Source organism: Chrysemys picta, chromosome 3, assembly GCF_011386835.1.
Source record: "Chrysemys picta bellii isolate R12L10 chromosome 3, ASM1138683v2, whole genome shotgun sequence".
NCBI lineage: Eukaryota > Metazoa > Chordata > Testudines > Emydidae > Chrysemys > Chrysemys picta.
In genome coordinates this window covers 194,279,632-194,300,664 of record NC_088793.1, presented here as the reverse complement: position 1 = coordinate 194,300,664, position 21,033 = coordinate 194,279,632, and the positions used below count along the sequence as shown (strand labels likewise).

Sequence of the window (21,033 nt, the reverse complement as noted above, 5' to 3'; positions counted from 1 at the left end):
TTGTGGACTAATGGGAAACAGTCCAGAAGAGAACAACAAAAATTATTAAAGGTCTAGAAAACATGACTTATGGGGAAAGATAGAAAAAAATGGGTTTGTTTAGTATGGAGAAGAGAAGACTGAGGGGGGACATGGTAACTGTCTTCAAGTACATAAAAGGTTGTTATAAAGACGAGGGTGATAAAGTTTTCCTTATCGACTGAGAATAGGAAAAGAAGTAATGGGTTTAAATTGCAGCAAGGGAGATTTAGGTATACATTATGAAAAACTTCCTAACCATTAGGATAGTTAAGCATTGGAACAAATTATCTAGGGAGGATATGGAATCTCCATCACTGGAGATTTTTAAGAAAAGGTTAGACCAGGGATCGGCAACTTTTGGCATGCGGCCCGCCAGGGTAAGCTCCCTGGCGGGCCGGGCTGGTTTGTTTACCTGCCTCATCCACAGGTTCAGCCGATTGCGGCTCCCACTCACCGCGGTTCGCCGCTCCAGGCAAATGGGGGCTGCGGGAAGGGCGGCCAGCACATCCTTCGGCCCACGCTGCTTCCCGCAGCCCCCATTGACCTGGAATGGCGAACCACAGCCAGTGGGTGCTGCGATCGGCCGAACCTGCGGACGCAGCAGGTAAACAAACTGGCCCAGCCCGTAAGCCCCCTGGCGGGCCGCGGGCCAAAGATTGCGGATCCTTGGGTTAGACATACATCTGTCAGGGATGGTCTATATAATACTTTATCCTGCCTCAGTGCCAGGGACTGGACTAGATGACTTTATCAAAGTCCCTTCTAGTCCTACATTTCTATGATTCTATCGCAATCAATCTGGGCCAGGAACAGCTTTGTATCAAGTAAAATAGTAGATTTGTAGCTTTCTAATGGGACACACAGCACTTACTTCCAGCCCTATCAGGTACAGAGAAATTGAACCTTAAAATATTCACATATAAGATATATCTTGGTAATTTTTAGAGTTTTCCAAAAAATTATTAGAATTTCTCTTCTCCCATGGAGCCCTGTATAGCGGGACTCACTCTGTTAAGGAAGACTTATATAGGGCCACACAAAAAATTCCCAATCATTTTTTTAAATTCTCAAAAATTTCTAAAATAGTTATGTTGCAAAATATGTCCTATGCAGAATGCATCAAAGAATGGTACAGTGTAAAGGTTTTACTGGCACTTGTTTGGGATAACCTGCATTGCTCACTAATGGTTTTGCCAATTCAGCCACCCCAGACTCATGCTGATAAATCTTTAAACCACATTTTGCAATTATGTATATTCCTCTAGTGTCTGTACATATTTTTATATTTTTTGTTTTAAAAGTTCTATATTTAGTTTTCTTCTTATGAAATGAGCTATAGTGCAGAATGGTGAAAAACTTCTGGGGTGACTTCAAGACCTTACAACTTCTAAATTAGCAATGGAATCATCTAGATAAACCTTCTGGGGTATATCTGAGGTTTTAATGAAAGAGCCAGATTACAAAAGTCTAGAGTAGTAATACAAAATGATATAGCTTTTAAGTTTAGTTGCACTGTATTAAAAAACAATATTCAAATAAATTATTTTTCCCTGCAGTATACCAAGTTTTTGGAAATAGAATTAAAATTGGGCTTTCATTTTAGTCTGAGTAAACTATAATACTAGACTGTAATACTGTATGTTCTAGTGAGCTCCAAGTGCCCAGGGTGTTGTGAGAGAACATTTTGCTTCAGGCATTTGAAACTTAATGCTACTTTAATATTCTCTGTTGGATATTGTTACAATGGAATTTCAACTATTTCCTACAATTTGAGTTAAAGATTACCTGAATAGTGGTGAGCAGTACAAAATTTCTGAAGCATATATCTAAGGCTGACATAGTGGCTTAATGTCCTGTTGTTTCTTGCTTTAGCAAAATTAATTTCTGCGTCTTCTACAGTGAATTCAAGCACCACCTGGAGATTTAAATTCATTGTTAACTGCAGTGTATTTCCAGCTCTCTTGACTGCAATGCTGAGGCTGGCCCATGTATACCAGACAGGTAGTAAAAGATAATGCCATCTTATAACACTATTTCATGTGCTTTTGAATCCAAAACTAGCCATACCGTGGGTATCTTAAATAATCATGTCATTCAGTGCCTTGCTTCAAACAAGTCTGATTATATATCACAACAGTCTAAAAAAATTGCATGGTTTATCCATAATTAAAAGTATATTGCACAATCCTTAGGAAAACATCTCCCAATAGGACTGAGACATGTCAACAGGCTCCTACATAACTAAATTCCATGCTTGTGGTGATACATTACCTCAGTTGTTCAAAACAAAGGGCTAGATTCCAGCTTTACAATCTTCCCTGAGTCAGGAGAAGTGTGTAGCTGTACCTCTCCAGAAAAAACAAATTGCGACTATAGTCAAATTTTTCCCTGCTTTCCCCTTGCTTGGGTGGATGGGAAATTTATTTCTCCTCTTTTCATGAAGAAGCTTACTCTCCGTGCTCTTCCCATTCCACATCTGCATTTCCCTTTCCCCCATACAGCCAAATAAGACCTGAGGACAACCTAGCCCTAAATTTGTCAGTTAAAAGATTCATTCATCTGACTCTACTTAAGCTTAGGCAGAAAGATTATATTGCTATTTATGTGGTTTGTTAGTACTAAATTATCTGATATGTTAGTTTTCATAAACTATATGAAGAGTCAATCTGGATCATGAGATAAAGAAAGGCAAAAGTTAAAACTGTACAAAAAAGGTGGGCAAACATCAGGGACATATTAGTTTAATTTTTTTTTTATTATTTGCAATAAAAACTTTGATGTCATGTAAAAGTCATTAAGTTTAAAGCCTTTTAAAACATTTAGAGCAGTGGTTCCCAAACTTGGTTCGCGCTTGTTCAGGGTAAGCCCCTGGCAGGCCGCGAGACGCTTTGTTTACCTGAGCGTCAGCAGGTACAGCCACTCGCAGCTCCCAGTGACCACGGTTTGTCATTCCTGGCCAATGGGAGCTGTGGGAAGCGGCGCAGGTAAACAAAGCGTCTTGCGGCCCGCCAGGGGCTTACCCTGAATAAGGCGTGAACCAAGTATGGGAACCACTGATTTAGGAGGACACCATCAAATTATAAATGTATACTTCTCTCTGAAAATATTTAGTCTACTATTGTTCTGAATAGCACATAAAATTAATAAAACTGAAACAGACTAAAGAAAAAAAAGATTGATTTTCAGATTTTCATTTTGCACAATTGACATTAATTGCTGTGTAGCTAGTTTCATTCTTATTCTTGTCTGGTCAGTTTCCTTTTTTTGTTCATCTGGGTCTAGGGATTTTATAGGGACAGTCCCAATTTTGGGATCTTTTTCTTATATAGCTTCCTATTATCCCCCACCCCCTGTCCTGATTTTTCACATTTGCTGATTGGGCACCCTATCTGGGTCTAAAACAGAGCAACAGGGGAGAAAAAGATTTTTTAACTAAAATAAGATTTTTGTAAAACCACAAAAATTGGCAGGGGGATACAGAGTGTAGTAACTGCAGACATTTTCTTGTGGGGATGCATTAAATTTACTAAATTTTGAACTGTTAATATCCCTGTCCATTGGTCTGCTAGGTTCCACCTAAAGCAGTAACACGAGGCAGGTAAGTGAAAGATGCTATCTTCCCTTCAGAATTTCTCAGGAACAGCAGCATTATTGAGATGCGTCTGAAACCAGGTATGTAAACAGAGTCATTTCCCCTATTCCTACACCAGATAAATCAAGGAATTTGTAACCTCTCTGTCCCCTGTGATCAAATGGCAAACTTGTCTATTTCAAAGTTCCTGATCTCTGAGCCTCCCGTAAAGCCCAGGTATTAACTTGGCAGCTTGGGATTCTCAGGAAAATTGGCTCAACTGTTTACTATCACTTCCACTCATTCACATGAAAAATCTCTAAGGCTATATATATTAAACAGATAAACATTTAAAACATTAAAATAATGGAATCCACGACACCAATGACATCCATTACAAAAAAACAGCTTCAAATATTGTCTTGCTCCTGTGGCTAGAAGAGATTTTGGCAGCACTAAACCAGCCAATATGAGTATAGTGAAATATTGTTATATTCATATTTTTGTTCAGAATATTTTTTTCTGATAAGCAGAGGGCCAGAGGGGATATCAGGGCATCCTCTGTCCCCATCCTCCATGGTTTTACAGGAAATACTGATACTATCTGAAAATTTTCCTTTTATGATTTTTCTGCAATTTTTTCCCAAAACCCTTTACATCAGGGGTTCTCAAACTGGGGGTCGGGACCCCTCAGGGGGTTGCGAGGTTATTACATGGGGGGGCGCAAGCTGTCAGCCTCCACCCCAAACCCTGCTTTGCCTCCAGCATTTATAATGGTGTTAAGTATACTAAAAATTGTTTTTAATTTATAAGGGGGGGGGGGTCGCACTCAGAGGCTTGCTGTGTGAAAGGGGTTACCAGTGCAAAACTTTGAGAACCACTGCTTTACATTCTTGCTTATTTTTGCCTATTTCCAGCCTCTTCGTTGTTTTACTATTATATATTTCTCTCTCTCCTGCAAGGTTGTTTCATCATCATTGATGTTTTGCTTCTGTTTCTCTTTTTTCCCATTTGGTATTTTATGGTAATGTTTATTTGTATTTCTTTATAGTACTTCTTGTCTTTCTTTTCACTTTTTTCTCTGCTCAGCTAATTCAGATGGGGCTCCCCAAGAAGCTCAAAACTCCATCACTGCCAGGACCATGTAACTAACTACATTATAGATTAAAGTTATCTTAAAGAGTCACTAACATCCTACTGAATTGTCTACCTACTTCTATTATTTCACCAAAATTGTAACATTTCAGTAGCAGACAAAAGGGTGACGGAAATATAATTCATGTATCCCCCCCAGCGATCCATCCCCTGTCTGCCGCGGGCACCAGCTGAAAGGTCCTGGGTTCGCACGGGCAGCGTCCACACGGGAGAATTACAGCGCAGCAGCACGTTGGTGCGCTCCGGAGCCCGACCTGGGGGCGGTGTAGACGGCACCATGTCTTGGCTTTCGGCAGTGCTGCGTACCCCGGCCTTCCCACATCTTCCCCGCTCGCTCCTCTTTAGCCCGCGGCGCCCGCGCGCTGCTAGCCACGCCCCTTCGCCCGGCCTGCAGCTGGGCCCCAGGAGAGGCAGAGGCACCCCCCGGACACCCGAGCGAGCTGAAAGGAGCGGCAAGAGGGAAGCCACGTGACACATACCGGCGAAGACGCAGCTGCCTCCACGGCTGAAGGTAGCTGCCGCCTCCACCTCAGGGACCCAACCGTCCCATAGTCCGGGCAGCCCACCCCGCCGAGTGCCCGGAGGGGGGGTCGCTGGCCAGGGTCCCGTTCACCTCACAGGGAACGGCAGGAAGTGGAACGAGACCGGAGCCGTAACTGCTGCGGCGTCTGCCGGATCCTAGCAACAGCGCGCTCTGCTCTCGTCACTTGGCAACCGAGGAAACAACGTGCGTGCGCATGCGCACGTACCGGTGCCATCTCACCTCGTCTCTTTCGCTTGCGCGTGCGAACAGGTCAACGCATAAATGCAACCGTTCGCCTCTTTGGCTGCGCATGCGCGCACTCACCGGTTCGCCCGAAACAGGAGCGTTGACTCTGCACACACACCGTCCCCCGACCTCCCGGCTCTTCGTCTCGCGCATGCGCAAAGAGAAACACAGCCCACGTGTCTTCTGTAGCGCATGCGCAAAAGCTTCAGCTTGTAGCACCTCCTGGCGGAGAGTGGGGAAGCTATTCCTCGTTGGCCCTGCTGTGAATGTGCCCAATAGTTACTGCGGGCGCGCCTCAGCGGTTGGTGGGGAGGTGGAAAGAGATTGGACACGAGCTACTGTCAGCGCGACGAGCTCACTAAGCGGCAGCGAGGCTGGCCCGGCGCATGCTGGGAGTTGTAGTACTCCCGAGACTGAGACTGAATGGAACGCGCGGAGAGCAGGGTGGACAGAGACTACAGCACCCAGGCGGCTGCGCGGCGAGGGGCGGCCCGCTGGGATCAGCCCCCTCCTTCTCCCGCTTAATACCTTCAGCGCCGGCCGTGGAACTGCTGCTGCCTTAGCTGTGCTTAGAGGTGACCCTGAGGCCAGGCAGTGACACAGCCGGACAAGCCGCTTCGCCCAGCCATGGTCAGTACCGCTCGGCCTGCGGGGGATACGAAGCTCCCACTGGAGAATACGTGTGGGGGGTGGTAACCCCTACCTGAGATGGGGGCCTGGGGGTACAGCTCACCCCTTCCCCACCCCTCTCCCTATGTGTGAGGGGTACCCCCTGTCTAGGGTGCAGATCCCCCTCCCGCCGCATGTGTGTGTGGGGTGTGGGGTAACCCCTACATGTGGTGGGGTGTGGGGTACAGACCCCCCTCCCGCACCCCTTCTCCGTGTATGTGGGGGCGTACCCCCTACCTGGGGTAAGGGCGGGGGTTCGGAGCCCCCCAACGCCCCTGGATGTGTGGTGGGGAGGGGGGTGACCCTGTGCAGTCCCTGGTGGGACGGGGGCATGTGCAGAGTATGTAGCCTGCGCCCCTCCTTGGAAGGAGGGTCGGGGGTAGGGCGAGCAGAAGGGGTTACGGGACCGGGCGGCCACGTTTACAGCTGAGGCGCCATCGTTCCTATGCTGGGGTGACCCCTTCTTCTCCTTGCAGCAGAGGACATGGAGCCTGCAGCCTGGGCCAGAGCCTGGGGTGGGTTGCTGAACATTGCAGGCTGCTTGCAGCGGGCACATCGGCATGAGTAGTGGTTGTGCACAGAGCTGCCAGCTGTTGGGTAAAATCTTGGTGTGATTTTTTTTTTTTTTTATAGAAACCATCTGTTAATTGCTGGAGTGGGGGGGGGGAAGTGGGTGACGTCGCTGCAGTGTCACGAGGTGGCTTTGAAAGTGTTCTCCAATGGGTTATTGTGGAACAAGTGCACCTGAGTCTCAAGCTATTCCAGCCAGGGTGCATGTCTGCTGCAGGATTCAAACTAGCAACTTCAGTGTTTTCCATACAGTGCTGTATCCTGATCTAGAATGTCACAGCTCTAGGGGATCATATGACATTCTTCTGTGTTACTTTCCATTTCCTTTTCTGTTTGAGCTGTGTGACTTAGGCAGGTTCAAATGATGTAGTTGGGTAGGAGGAATAAAGCATTGCAAGGAGCTATATTCACTGCCTGTGCTCTGGCCTTAAAAGTTTCAAGTCACTTCCATTTCCTATCTCTGATGCATCTAGAATTTTGTTCAGGTTAAATATGTAAAGTGATATGATATTGCTTGCTGTGGCATGTATAAATTACTTACTTCCTGTCCCTATCTAATGTATATATGTAGATGACCCTTCTTCTATCTCTAGTCATGGATTTTTGTTTTGTTTTTTTGCCCCTCATGTCTTTCTTGACCCTAAATCCTGCTCTTCAATTCCAGATTTTTCTGCCCCACCTTGTTTTATTTGTATGTCTAAAATGCTACTCTATTGATTCTAATCCCTGGAGAACCTTCTTATTTTGTTTCCTGTTCACACTACTCCATTCATGTCAATTCAGGATGTTCCCAATCTCATTTAGTATTAGGGATGACAGTTTCGAAATTTCTGAAAACAAAGTCCCCCATGATTTGGTATAATTGCCATTAGCCAAATCCTCATGTGAACAACGCTCACGTTTAGGAGCACCTATCTCAACTTCCATTTTAAAGGAACAGACTGGTATAGTACTTGCACGTAGCTAGTAACTTCAAGTGCTAAACTGTCTCACCACTCTCTGAAATGTATCAGAATGCAGTTTTCTCAACTAATTCCTCTACTCAAAAATACGGAAAGGACAGAATGGAAGTCTGAGACAAGGTGGGTAAGGCAGTATCTCTTATTGGAACACATTTGATGGTGAAAGAAATGAGAAGACCTCTGTAGAGCTCAAAAGCATGTCTCTTTTATTGGACCAACTTCTGTTGGTGAAAGATATTACCTCATGCACTTTGTTTTTCTCATATCATGGGACTAGCACAGCTACCATGACACTTCAAACAAGAGTTGGTCTGTTGGCCAAGTCTTATTGGTCTGATATCTGACTCCGAAGCTTTCAGCTTCAGTAATATTGATAGCTTATAGTTTTAAAATGTTTTATCAAGCATGGTGGGTTACTGCTAAAACTTGAACTGTGCATGAATTACTGTCCTCTTAATCCTGCTTTCCTGGATGTTGTAAAGCAAGGTACGTTATCACACTTAGTAATTAAGTTACAGATTGGCAAGGCCTTTTGTAACACAGTCCACCTCTGTGTTGGAAGATATAGTTCTTCTGCCCCCTCCCCCGCCTCCTACTGATGGAGGACAATCCAATATTAATTTGGGTATGTCTACACAACATGATTACTCCTAATTTACAGAATTTGATTTTTGGAAACCGATTGTATAAAGTCGAGTGTATGCAGCTACACTAAGCACATTTATTCGGCAGTGTGCGTCCATGTACCGAGGCTAGCATCGACTTCCGGAGCACTGCACTGTGGGTAGCTATCCCATAGTTCCCGCAGTCTCTCCTGCCCATTGGAATTCTGGTTTGAGAACCCAATGCCTGATGGGGCAAAAAACATTGTCGCTGGTAGTTCTGAGTACAGCCTCACCCCTCCCTCCATGAAAGCAACGGCAGACAACTGTTTTGCACCTTTTTTCCTGGGTCAACTGTGCAGACGCCATACCACTGCAAGTATGGAGCCCGTTCAGCTCAAGACTGCAGTCATGAACACTGTAAACACCTCGTGCATTATCATGCAGTTTATGCTGAACCAGGACCTGAAAAACCAGGCGAGGAGGAGGCGGCAATGGCAGCGCGGTGACAAGAGTGATGAGGACATGGACATGGACACGGACACAGAATTCTCTCAAGCCGCGGGCCCCGGCGCTTTGGAGATCATGTTGTTAATAGGGCAGGTTATAGCCGTGGAATGCTGATTCTGGGCCCGGGAAACAAGCACAGACTGGTGGGACCGCATAAGTGTTGCAGGTCTGGGATGATTTCCAGTGGCTGCAAAACTTTCACATGCGTATGGGCACTTTCGTGGAACTTTGTGACTTGCTTTCCCCTGCCCTGAAGCGCCAGAATACTAAGATGAGAGCAGCCCTCACAGTTTAGAAGTGAGTGGCGATAGCCCTGTGGAAGCTTGCAATGCCAGACAGTACCGGTCAGTCAAGAATCAATTTGGAGTGGGCAAATCTACTGTGGGGGCTACTGTGATGCAAGTAGCCAAAGCAATCACAGAGCAGCTGGCATTTCGTCTTTTGGAACATAGTTCTGCTAGTACGGACTCCTCTCCCCATATAGCGATCAGATCCAGTACCTCCCATACAGTCCATGCTGGTGCTCTTTTTGGATTCCAGGACTGCATGGTTACCTGTGCTGATGAGCTCTGTGTGGTCACATGTGCTGGGCAAACAAAAAATGAAATTCAAAAGTTCGCGGGGCTTTTCTTGTCTACGTGGCCAGTGCATCAGAGTTCAGATTGCCATTTCGAATTAGGGTTAGTGTGGCCGTAATTCGATGGTATTGGCCTCCGGGAGCTATCCCACAGTGCACCATTGTGACTGCTCTGGACAGCAATGTAGATTTCGGCGCTACTCCCCTCATCGGGGAGGAGTACAGAAATTGATTTTAAGAGCCCTTTATGTCGAAGTAAATGGCTTCGTTGTGTGGACGGGTGCAGGGTTAATTCGATTTAACGCTGCTAAAAAAATTCAACCTAAACCCATAGTGCAGACCAGGCCTTTGATACTGTCCTTTGTAGCTACCTGCAGCATAGCTGGCTTATTTGTTTTGTTAAATAGTACTGTATCCAGCAAGTTTGAGAAGTCCTAAATCTGTTAAAATTGAAGGTGTTAATACTTTGCAAAAGATACTAAGTAAGGTAGTAAGCACTTACGAAAAAGTATGGGGGGAAGGGAATAAATGGTGCTGATGTCAGCCGTAGGTTTGAGATTGGAAGCTTGTGCTCTGTAACCAAGTATTCTTTTTAAAAAACTGTCCTCCTCTTCAGAATTTACTTCTTGTCTTTTGAAGCTATCTGAGGATGTAGGGGTCCTGTACACACTACTACAATGAAACACTTTATTTTTCCACCTTTTCTCTTTTATATAGAACTAAATATTCCATATCTTTTCCTGGTTCTCTTCCACACTTTTGAATTTGACAGGGGAGGTAAATAGCTTTAAAATATGTTAATTGAACTTATTCTATATATTTCATGTAAAAATTCCCAAAACCGGTAACCACTAAAGGTCACTGCTCTAGTTACCAGAGCATGAAAGCATTTTTATTAAAGTTCAGTGTAGGAGCCAAGTCACAGATTAAATTGACTGTCCTATGTAGCTAAGGTTCCTTTCTGAAAGAATGGGCCTCTATGTAAAGGGACATGAGCATCTTGACATCTAGCAAGTTTAAAACAAAACTGATTTTAAAAGTAGCTTCAGTGGCTCAGTGCTGCTATATCTTGCCATTTTTGTGATTAAAACAAATCACAATATTTAGTGGTTGTTGTTAACACCCTAGCTCCTGAATCTAGGGACCCCATGCATGGAACCTGTTTTTGTCTTAAAAAAAAAAAAAAAAAACTCTAATACTCATTCTTGCAGAGAAGAAGCTTGAATACATGAAGTGAGTGCATGCTAAAGGCTCAACCTAGACAGCTAATAAACAATAAAATAGTAAAAGTTAATAAAAATAATTAAATTTGAGACCGTTTAAAAGAAATAATGGCTTAAGCCAGTTATGGGGTGAGTGTGTGTGTGGGGGGGGTGTGGGATGGGGACAGTAATGCCATAATTTTTTTACAACATTGTTTGGTAATACTGGGTGCTACACTTGCCTCAAACCCCCCAAGCCAATTTTTGTGGCATTCTCCTTTTTCCTATGCAAGTCTTGTGTCTTCTGTTGCTGTGTTAAAGACCTACCTGTGCAAACTGATTCTACAGGGGAAATGGTTGAAACTGACTGGATATAGTAAAATAAAAATTATTTAATCTATTAAGATTCCTTAAGTGTTGCTTGTAACAATAGTAGGGGGAAAAATCACACCTGATTTGATGAAGTGTTACAATCCAGAGAAACAGTGCCAACTGGAAAACAGTATACACACCAGCCTTTTGCCTACTGCTTTGTTGTATAAAAACGGCCATACTGGGTCAGACCAAAGGTCCATCTAGCCCAGTATCCTGTCTTCCAATAGTGGCCAATGGCAGGTGCCCCAGAAGGAATGAACAGAACCGGTAAACATCAAGTGATTCATCCCCTGACACTCATTCCCAGCTTCTGGCCAACAGAGGCTCAGGACATCATCCCTTCCCATCCTGGCTAGTAGCCATTGATGGACCTATTCTCCACGAACTTATCTAGTTCTTTTTTGAACCTTGTTATAGGCTTGGCCTTCACAACATCCTCTGGCAAAGAGTTCCACAGACTGACTGCATTGTGTGGAAAAAATACTTCCTTTTTGGGTTTTTTGGTTTTTAAATCTGCTGCCTATTAATTTCATTTGGTGACCCCTAGTTCTTGTGTAATGAGAAGGCATAATCAGCACTTCCTTATTTACTTTCTCCACACCAGTCATGATTTTATAGACCTCAGTCATATCCCACCTTAGTAGTCTCTTTTCCAAGCTGATTGAGATGGGGTGACCACATCTGTACACAGTATTCAAGATGTGGGCATACCATGGATTTATATAGATGCAATATGCTATTTTCTGTTGTCTTATCTGTCCCTTTCTTAATGATTCCAATGTTCTGTTCCTTTTTTTTTGACTGCCGCTGCACATTGAGTGGATGTTTTCAGAGAACTATCCACAATGACTCCACGATCTTTCTTGAGTATATTACTTGAATTTCTACATAACTTTTTAGTTGGTGTTCTATTTACAGCTCCACCAGATATCTAGGTTTGCAGTATTCTACAAATCTCCACTTGCAAGTAAATCTGCAAATTAATGTAACGAGAGCAGTCTCTAATATAGTGTGATGTAATTCTAAACTGCATGTTCTGCCAATCTTCTGAAGACTTGTGCCGGCTCGCCAATAAGTTTGAAGCATAAAAGCTACATCGTAGTCTAATGGAATTTTAGGAGTCTGTATTTGAAGTGCCTACGCTTTAAAAAGGCAGTATTTTCCCCCTTACTTTAAACTGTTCTGACCTTCATTTAAAAATACTTCTCACCACTCTCTTCTGAACAAAGTGCAAACAAGCTTTGGAATATTTCTAGTTCTGGGGTTTCAACTTACAGCTTTTTGGCTACCTTTCTGCAGGTCTGGTCTGCTCCCAGAAGGCATTTGGGAGTGCTGCTATTAGTTTAAAAGAGAAGCAGAATCCTAGGAGCTGACCCTGTGCTGGGTTTTTGCACATGATTCACATCCAGAAGTATCAAATATTTTAACGCTCTTTGTACAATAACTGCTGAAAATGCTTAATGGCCCTTTAATCCGGGAAAACTGTATTACCAGCAATGTGTTAGCTGAGTCTATTTCTTTTACAGTCTGAACCAATTAGAGTCCTAGTGACTGGAGCTGCTGGTCAGATCGCCTATTCTCTGCTCTACAGCATTGCCAAGGGCGATGTCTTCGGCAAAGAACAGGTAATGGTTAAACTGAACTATCGCTTGTTTTCTTCAACAGTATTGAAGAAACTACAATCTGTAAAATCTCTATGAACTTGGAGTTAAGTTTTCCTGTGAGCCTTCACATTTCATGCAAAGACATAAGTTACTGTTCTGAGTGTAGGGTTGCCAACCCTCCCAGTTTTGCCGGGAGTATCCTGGCATCAGGCTCTATCTCCCGGAGGCTACGAAGCCAAACCGGGAGATTTTAGGCCGTTAACTCCGGAGAGGCTAAGGCAGGCTCCCTGCCTGCCCTGGCCCCGTGCCGCTCCCGGAAGCGGCCAGCATGTCCTGGCAGCCCCTGGGAGGTGGGCGGGGGGGGGGTCTCCACACGCTGCCTGCACCCTAAGCACTGACTCCGCCGCTCCCATTGGCCAGGAACTGCGGCCAGTGGGAGCTGCAGGGGTGGTGACTGCAGGCAGAGGCAGTGCACAGAGCCCCCTGACACTCTCCCTTCCCACTGCGCCGCCAACTAGGAGCTGCCTGAGGTAAGCACCGACCAACTGGAACCCGCACCCCAGCCCCCCACCTCAGCCCCGAGCCCCTTCTAGCACCCAAACTCCCTCCCAAGCTTGCACCCCTGCCCCAGGCACAGCCCAGAGCCCCCTCCCCCACGCTGAACCCCTCAGCTCTAGCCCAGAGCCCCCTGCCCCAGCCTGGTGGAAGGAGTGAGGATGGGGGAGAGCAAGCAACAGAGGGAGGGGGAATGGAGTGAGCGGGGCGGGTCTGTGGGGAAGGGCAAGGATTTTTAGGTTTGTGTGATTAGACCATTGGCAACCCTAGCAGTGAGCCTGAAGAGAAGAAATAGAGCCGGAGTTATTCTGGATCCTGTTTTTTTTTTTATATGCATTCACCGCTGAATTGTTATGCTGCTGTTAGTCATGTCTTGGTAAATGGGCTGTTATAGTTTCCCACCTCTCCCAAAAGGTGATGTTAACTAATATCTGGCTGCAGGAAGAAATAATAGAAAAACTGAGTAAGCCTACACTTATTGTTCCATATACTTTTAAGTTACTTTTGTTTTACAGCCTCTTGTTCTTGTACTGCTGGATATCACTCCCATGATGACTGTATTGGATGGCGTAATCATGGAACTGCAAGACTGTGCCCTTCCACTGCTGAAAGGTGATCAAAAGGAATACAGACTTTCTTAAAGTTAACTTAGCTTGATTAACTGCAAACTGTAAGAGAAGTATGATCAACTCTTCAGATATGGGTGTTTGAGTGTCACCTACAATATTTGCGTATGTAATATCTGGGAATTTGATTTATACTATTTAAGCCTTGAAAGTAAGATGTGTTATGTATCTGGCAAACAATTGGCTGCTTGAACTATCATGTCATAATGGGCCTCCTAGCCTAGTAGTGAAATAGCTTTGTCTCTTCTGATATGCCACTGCTTTTTATGAGAAGGTTATAAAACACAAACTCTGAAAATCACTGACAAAATAAAGACAAAATTGAGAAATGGGTTGATCAACTTGTCTAACAAATTATGGATTCTCGAGTATAGTTTCTTGAGGTGGAAGAAAGTGAGCTAATGGGCAATGCTGTAGTTATTATAGTAGCTGTTTCAAATATCAGTTGATAAAATTTCCCAGATTGTGTAGTTTTACTAAACCTTCTCCAGTGTGAATTAATATTACTGGTTATTGAGGAAAGGAAAACTCATTTGGGTCATACACAAAAATCCAATGCCATTGCATGGGTTGGAAGGGATGGAGAAGTGAGGAGGACTACGTATAAAGTACATCAAAAGATACAGGCAAACACATGAGGATGCATAATTCATTCACGTTAAGAAGTTGCTAACACCCATCGATGACTTAGTGTAAGGAAAAAGAGCAGTGATTAAACTAGTAAACATGGGCATTTGCTCTCTGGGTCTGTCTTTGTCACAGCTGCCTGTCTGATTAGTGCTTAAATAGAAGGTAATCCAAAGAATAATTCCATTGATGTTGCCATAGAACTCCCAAAAAGATTGCTCTGTTACTAATTCTGTCTCTTCCCTCCTTTGCTTACAGAGGTCATCGCAACAGACAAGGAGGCGGTTGCATTTAAAGATCTTGACGTAGCAATTCTGGTCGGCTCCATGCCGAGGAAAGAGGGCATGGAGAGGAAAGAATTACTCAAAGCAAATGTGAAAATTTTTAAATCCCAGGGTGCAGCCTTGGACAAGTATGCCAAGAAGACTGTCAAGGTGATTACAGAAACTGTGTTTTGTTTTTTAACTGGAAACCCTTTACCAAGCAACTTAAAGATCCAAGCAAGAGCTGTAGAGTAGTACAGATATAGCATAACGACCAATTTTGTTTTACGGAAGGTCTTGCTTCTCAAATGCTCTGTATTGGCCAAAGCCTGAGGGGAGGCATCCTGTTAGACCCCATAGTTGATCTAGGGAATGATCCCAGTCTGTTCACTGACAGAAGATGAACCATCTTCTAGGTAGGAGTGTGTAGTGTCCTGCAGTTACTTTTCAGAGGTGGGGAGCAGTAGAGTGAGAAGAGGTGGCCTCATATTGATAATAGCACATGCAGATGAACAACCACTTTACTGATGCAAACTTGGCTCCTATTTCATATGAATCTGTAGCTTTAATTTAATGACTTCAGTATCAGTCAAGTAAAGTCACATAAAATAAAAATAGGCTTTGTTTTAGATTTTTAGTTTTTAAAGTCACATTGGAGAGGTTGTTTAAAATGTGTTTTTTCTTTCCAGTAGCTCAGGCACAATGCATAGAATCATGTGGCTTCCCTCCTACAGCTCCTAATCTCATACTCCTGCTCCCACTGTGCTTTGTAACTGACTTTAATGCCTGCTTCCTCTGCTGATGAACTTCCTGCTGAGTCTACAGGGCTGTTCAGTGTTCTCTACAGTTGAAATAAAAATTAGCATCAGCTATTAGAGTAATGGGAAACTAACTGAGAAGTTGGAATATCAAAAAGGGAACTATAAAAGCATGTCTCTAGATCAGCTCACCAGATGGAGGCTGTATGGAGCTTGACACTGTTTTTTCTTCATCAATTAATCTGTCCTTTTCATATTAACAAGAGAAACTGACTTAACTTGAGATCCAGCATCTTACTTCAAATAGGCAACAATTGCTTCAGTCGTAACTATGATCATGTAAAGCAGTGTCACTTAGTAGAGCTATCTTAATGGGAAACTTTAATGGGGGGTGAGGAGCAGGAAGCAACAAGGAAAGAGCTGACTAGTTTGTGTGTATAGTCCTCTTAATGTATTAAGAGATTATGGGGGATTTTTTGCAGTGCAGGGGAACTAGACTGGAGGTAAGTAGTGCTGATATCTAAAATACTGGTCTCCTTTATTATAGAGGCACTTGTGAAGAAGCATTTAAAATGAACTGTTCTGTGATTCTGTATTTGATATCCTCTTGTGTGTAATTTTTTTCTTTTTGATAAACTACTTTAAATTAGTGATTATACAATATGTTTAGGATTTAAACAAGACTTTTTTGTCTTCATTTCTTGACAGCTTCTTTGGAGTAAAGCCTTTTCTTTACAAATGGTGAATGTTGTGTTTAGCCAAGCTACAATTTCTGCAAATTCATTTCCCTCAGCTCAGTAAACAGTTGACTTCTCTTCTCACCCCACTCCCCTTCATTGCCTTTCTAGGTCGTGGTGGTAGGAAATCCAGCAAATACCAACTGCCTGACGGCTTCAAAGTCAGCTCCCTCAATACCAAAGGAAAACTTCAGCTGTCTAACTCGTTTGGACCACAACAGAGCTAAATCCCAGGTAGGAAGAATCCATCCAGGGCTAAAATACCTTCTTATGTCTGTCTTCTAAAGAAGTGTGTAAATTTAAGCTTTCTCAGAAAGCAGTGTGTTCTACTTAGATGTACTAAAAACTTAAAGTGTAGTTGAAATTGGTATGTTCCATGTCTTTTCTAAATGCAAATTAGATTGCTCTGAGACTTGGTGTAACTGCTAATGATGTGAAGAATGTCATCATCTGGGGGAATCACTCCTCCACTCAGTATCCAGATGTTACCCATGCTAAGGTGAAAGTGCAAGGAAAGGAAGTTGGAGTTTATGAAGCTGTAAAAGATGACAGCTGGCTGAAGGGTGACTTTATCACGGTAAGATTTTCTGTTTATTAATGATCAATCTGCATAATTGGACAATACTGTACTCCTGTTAGACTAATTCTGACTCAGTGTAAAACGCTAGTGTTAATATATACTCAATGGAAATCTTATGGCAAACCTTAGCAAAGCAGATCTTCCAGTCCTACTAAAATGATTTGTCTTCAAATAGCTTGTCAGAATAATCAGATATTTGATCTTTAAAATTTGTAGTCCTGTTCCTGTGGTGGTTCCTTTTGCATAAACCTAAATAAGTATGCTAGCTGGATTTTTCTGCTGAAATGATCAACAGTGAAAGTTAATGTTGAGAGTCAAAATTGCTGCCACAGGGTGTCATGTGGTGTCCTAGCCTTTGTAGGGAGAGGATAGTTCACTTTTCAGTAATTTTAGTCCATAGAATTGGGCAAGTTCCCCTCTGAATATACTCATCATCACTTGGGGATGAGGGGTATTGTGTTTTGTGTTTTTTTTTTTTTTTTTTTTTTTTTTTTGTTTTTTTATTATATATATATATTCTTCCAGTCTTGGAAAAATACTCTACAGACATAGACCTTCAGGCACTATCAACGACTTGATAGCGTGTAAAATAGGTTCTATATAATCTTTCAAGTTGCTTGATAGCTCATGTGGGACACAAAGGTTGATAAGTAGTTCACTTCTAGTCTTCAGCTGACCATTAAAGTATAAATGTAAACCATAAGTAAGGCCTTATGTATAGGTTAATTTAACTTGCAACGTTGCAGATTCGCAATATTAGGCTTCCACCGCAGTTTTGTCAGCTGACAGCAGGCGCCCCAGCCCTCAGATGGGCAGCTGACAGCGGGAGCAGGTTTTCCAAGTTACTGCAAATAATAAATGTCCACTATTACTTTTTTCCCACAATTTTCCATGTCTTGTCCAAAATTCGGTCACAATTATTTGACAATCATCCCGCAATTCAAGTAGGGCCTTACCTATAAACTTCAAAAAAGCATCAGTTACTGAACCGAAACTGGTACAGAGTGCCTGATGTATGTGACGCTTGTGAAAGATGCTACATTGATAACCCAGTAGGATAGGCTTCTAGCCACAAAACTGGTAAGAAACAGTAAGAAACACAGCACTGCAAGCCTCCCAAACCCTTCAGTGTGTATCAGCCTTGACCCTTGCAGAACAGTTCTAGGCTCTTAGCCTGTTCTACTTCAGTGTTACAGCTGCTTATTGGTAGGATTGTATATCTTGCTCTCCAACTCTGAGGGTTTTTAGTGAAGACTATATAAGAAACTTTCTCCCATGACAACTACTCTTGGGGAATTCTGTGCCAAAAAGTTAAATTCTGTGCACAATATTTTAAAGTTCTGCATATTTGTCAAAATAACACAATATAATCATGCCAGTTTCAATTATTTTTGGTAATTCATTTCAAAATATCTGTTATCAAGTATGTCTGGAACAACGATACAGACAACAAAAAAGATTCAGAATGTTTTTTGACAAATTCCTTGCTGGGCATATTAATACAGAACTGAGTAATAATTCATTTAAACTACTATATAGAAACTTTTTTTGCCACCCCCTTCAGAAGAAGTGCAAAGGCTTGGGGGAGTCGGGGGTAACAGAGGAACTGCAGGAGTGAGAAATAATTGCTGGGAAGGAGCCTGGGAGTGAACCTTGAGGCTTGGTGGGAGAAATAGGGTGGTGGGGGGGGGGGGGGGGGGGGTTGGTTGGGGTGTGTTTTGATGTTGTGTTTTTTGTTGGGGAGCCTTCCCTATGCAAACCCTGGCTGACCCCTAGCCTCTCCCATTCAGTCAGGCATATCTACCCCATCCCCATGTGTCCTTGTTCCTCCTCCCCATTCGGCTCCTGGCTCACCCCACTAGCTTCTGTGTCCTTACCCCAGTCTATCTCCCCTCCCTTCCTCCCCCGCACCTCCAGCAACTTGGTGTGCCCTGCTCTGTCCCTCCCATATCCTATGCCACCTCCCCTGGGCAGGGCAGTCAGGAAGTCAGCCTCTGCCCCTTCCCTCTCCACAGCTGGCTGCTCCCTCCCATGAGACAGCTGCCCTCTCTTCTGACACCACATCAGCCCCCAGTAGGCAAAAAGTGTAAGTGCGTCTTCCTTTTGTCTCCCCATCAGATTCAATTATTCTGCAGGAGACATAAATTCTTCGCTTACGCAGTGGCGCAGAATTCCCCCAGCAGTAGTATGTTAGTGGTGACTAGACGACAAAGCCACTGCTTACTTGCTTAAGCCTTCTGTCATCTATTGACTATATGCAAATGAGATGTCCCTTTTGTGTGTGTGTGTGTGTGTGTGTCTTTACTACAGGTTGTTCAGCAACGTGGTGCATCTGTTATTAAAGCCAGGAAGTTGTCCAGTGCAATGTCAGCTGCCAAAGCTATCTGTGACCATGTGAGGGACATCTGGTTTGGCACTCCAGAGGTAAATATTGCTATGGCACATAGAGAGGTGCTCTTGACTAATCTTTAAACTTTTGTGTGTTTAATGTCCTTCTGGAGTAACACTGGGTAGATTAATCATGAGTGACAGAAGATATTACACACTTGGGACTATAACAAATGCAGCAAGGCTTTCTATAGTATAGATAGTAATTAGTTAAATTTGTGCCCGCTGTAATGGCAAGGAGAGCTATTTATCATTAACTTCTTGTTTTCAGGGGGAATTTGTTTCCATGGGAGTCATTTCTGATGGAAATTCCTATGGTATCCCCGAGGAGTTGCTCTATTCATTCCCTGTTGTAATCAAGGTAACTACGCTATTTTAAATCTATCAAGGTTTAACTTTTGAAATGTCTTTATATACAAAGTAGGAGGAGGTTATGTAGATTTCAGGGGTAGGATTTGGATCATTGGTGCTGTGAAGCAGGCATTCAACATACTTGTGCCCACTGCGAGATGCCCATTATACTCACTGTTCCATAATTTGAGTTGTCAAATGACTATTGGATGGCTGCAGAAAAACAGTCTGAAGTGTAGGGAGAAGGAGGCAAAAAGAATATACTGCAACTAACCTTCTACGCTGAATCTGAAGAAAAATATTAATGCTCTTAAGACTGCTCAGGTAAAAAGAAATTAGACAGAAGTCCATCTGCTTCAGTCAGTTTGTTTGGGGATATTTACAAGTAAACTTATAATATCTTGTAATTGTTAGAGAATGGGATTTCTCATTCAGATGGCAAACTCTAGTCACTGTACTACAGCAGACTTCTAAAGGAACAGATCTGCTCCACACCATCACGTGGTTTCAGTTTGAGCAAGCATGTGTTCTAACACAATTTCTGGACCACAGATTAGCATTTGTGTTCAGAGGTGTCACTCATTTCACTGGCATACCAAAACTGCAAAATTAGGTGCTGCTTTTAGACCGTACAAGACTTGTTCTCATAAGGACTAACTTTCAAACAGGATAAAACCTGGAAGTTTGTCGAAGGTCTTCCTATTAATGACTTCTCCCGAGAGAAGATGGATCTGACTGCAAAGGAGTTGATGGAAGAAAAGGAGACTGCTGTGGAGTTTATTTCCAGTGCATGACTAGCTGATCAAGATTTAGAAAATCCTTTAAAAGCTGAAGAGTCTAAAAGTCGTCTGTAAATCTAGTAACCAATGCTGTTGCTGTATTCAAGTTTGTTTTGTGGCAGTCATTCATTTTAAAGATCACATGCTTGTTGGTACACATGTGCCTATTATCAAGAGTTCTTGGCAATTAAACATACAAGCAATTCAAAATCTGTTCAGCTTTTTTCACCAAAACTTGGCAATTCAGTAATATACATGTTTTCTGTATTGAATAGAGAATAGTTATTAAGTCTTGTTCAGAAATTGGCACTGGTGGCATTTGAATTATCATCTAGAGATCAGGGTTAACATTCAAGTGGCTTAATATTAAAAGGAAGATTAAAAATGCCAATAGTTCTCCTTGAACTAATACTTTCCTATTTTAAAAATGCAAGTAGGAATTTAATTGGATACAGAGCATGTACTGTTCACTCTGGTTACCCTTTACTGTGTTTGTAATAGAAACATTAAAGGCTGGTTAATTGCACAATGGATACCAATCACATCTGTTTTTTCTGACTTCTAAACATACTTTGCCTCTGTAAATTGTGTGATGGGCAGGATACCTCCCTGGGCAGCCAGAGAACTGATGGTTTTGTAAAAATATTCTCTTGTGTTCAGTCTTGAATTAAAAGGGCAGGGGAGGAAAGCAAAGCTTAGAAGGCATGGATAGAGGCTACTACAGGTCTTTGGGAAGTCTTATTAATGATTAGCACTTCCATGTTGCTCTTTCCAACCAAAAT

The 21,033-nt window shown here is 43.1% G+C and overlaps 2 protein-coding genes across 6 annotated transcripts in view; one reads left to right on the top strand and one right to left on the bottom strand.

The window, feature by feature from the left end:
- The window catches only part of WDPCP (WD repeat containing planar cell polarity effector), a 249,225-nt gene extending 243,496 nt beyond the window's left edge, over positions 1-5,729 (bottom strand). Inside the window, exon 1 of one of the 3 annotated variants that reach the window (XM_005287202.4) lies at positions 5,595-5,729. The gene's annotated coding sequence lies outside the window, so the exon portion shown is untranslated. Of the gene's footprint in view, positions 1-5,226; positions 5,418-5,594 lie in introns of those variants that run through there. The other 2 variants (XM_042857181.2, XM_005287204.5) reach the window with 2 other exon arrangements.
- MDH1 (malate dehydrogenase 1) lies at positions 5,437-20,784 on the top strand. Of its 3 annotated transcripts, none has more exons than XM_005287206.5 (10): positions 6,020-6,146; positions 6,662-6,793; positions 12,510-12,608; positions 13,658-13,754; positions 14,654-14,829; positions 16,265-16,387; positions 16,554-16,730; positions 19,044-19,157; positions 19,393-19,482; positions 20,141-20,784. In XM_005287206.5, the coding sequence occupies exons 2-10, from the start codon at positions 6,746-6,748 to the stop codon at positions 20,264-20,266; spliced, it is 1,050 nt and encodes a 349-aa protein (XP_005287263.1). In that variant the 5' UTR covers positions 6,020-6,146; positions 6,662-6,745; the 3' UTR covers positions 20,267-20,784. The 3 variants fall into 3 exon arrangements, with proteins under 3 accessions (XP_065445814.1, XP_005287263.1, XP_005287265.1); XM_005287208.5 differs by having other exon boundaries at positions 6,022-6,146; positions 6,662-6,782; XM_065589742.1 differs by lacking the exon at positions 6,662-6,793 and having other exon boundaries at positions 5,437-6,146.
- The last annotated feature ends 249 nt before the right edge of the window (positions 20,785-21,033 follow it).

What these genes read in the sequence shown, in the direction of transcription:
- MDH1 (XM_005287206.5), top strand. Translation starts at nt 6,746, where the DNA reads ATGAGTAGTGGTTGTGCACAGAGCTGCCAGCTGTTGGGTAAAATCTTG. An exon ending in ATGCCAAGAAGACTGTCAAG is followed by an intron (nt 14,830 to 16,264) that starts GTGATTACAGAA and finishes TTGCCTTTCTAG; the next exon opens with GTCGTGGTGGTAGGAAATCC. An exon ending in TGAAGGGTGACTTTATCACG is followed by an intron (nt 16,731 to 19,043) that starts GTAAGATTTTCT and finishes TCTTTACTACAG; the next exon opens with GTTGTTCAGCAACGTGGTGC.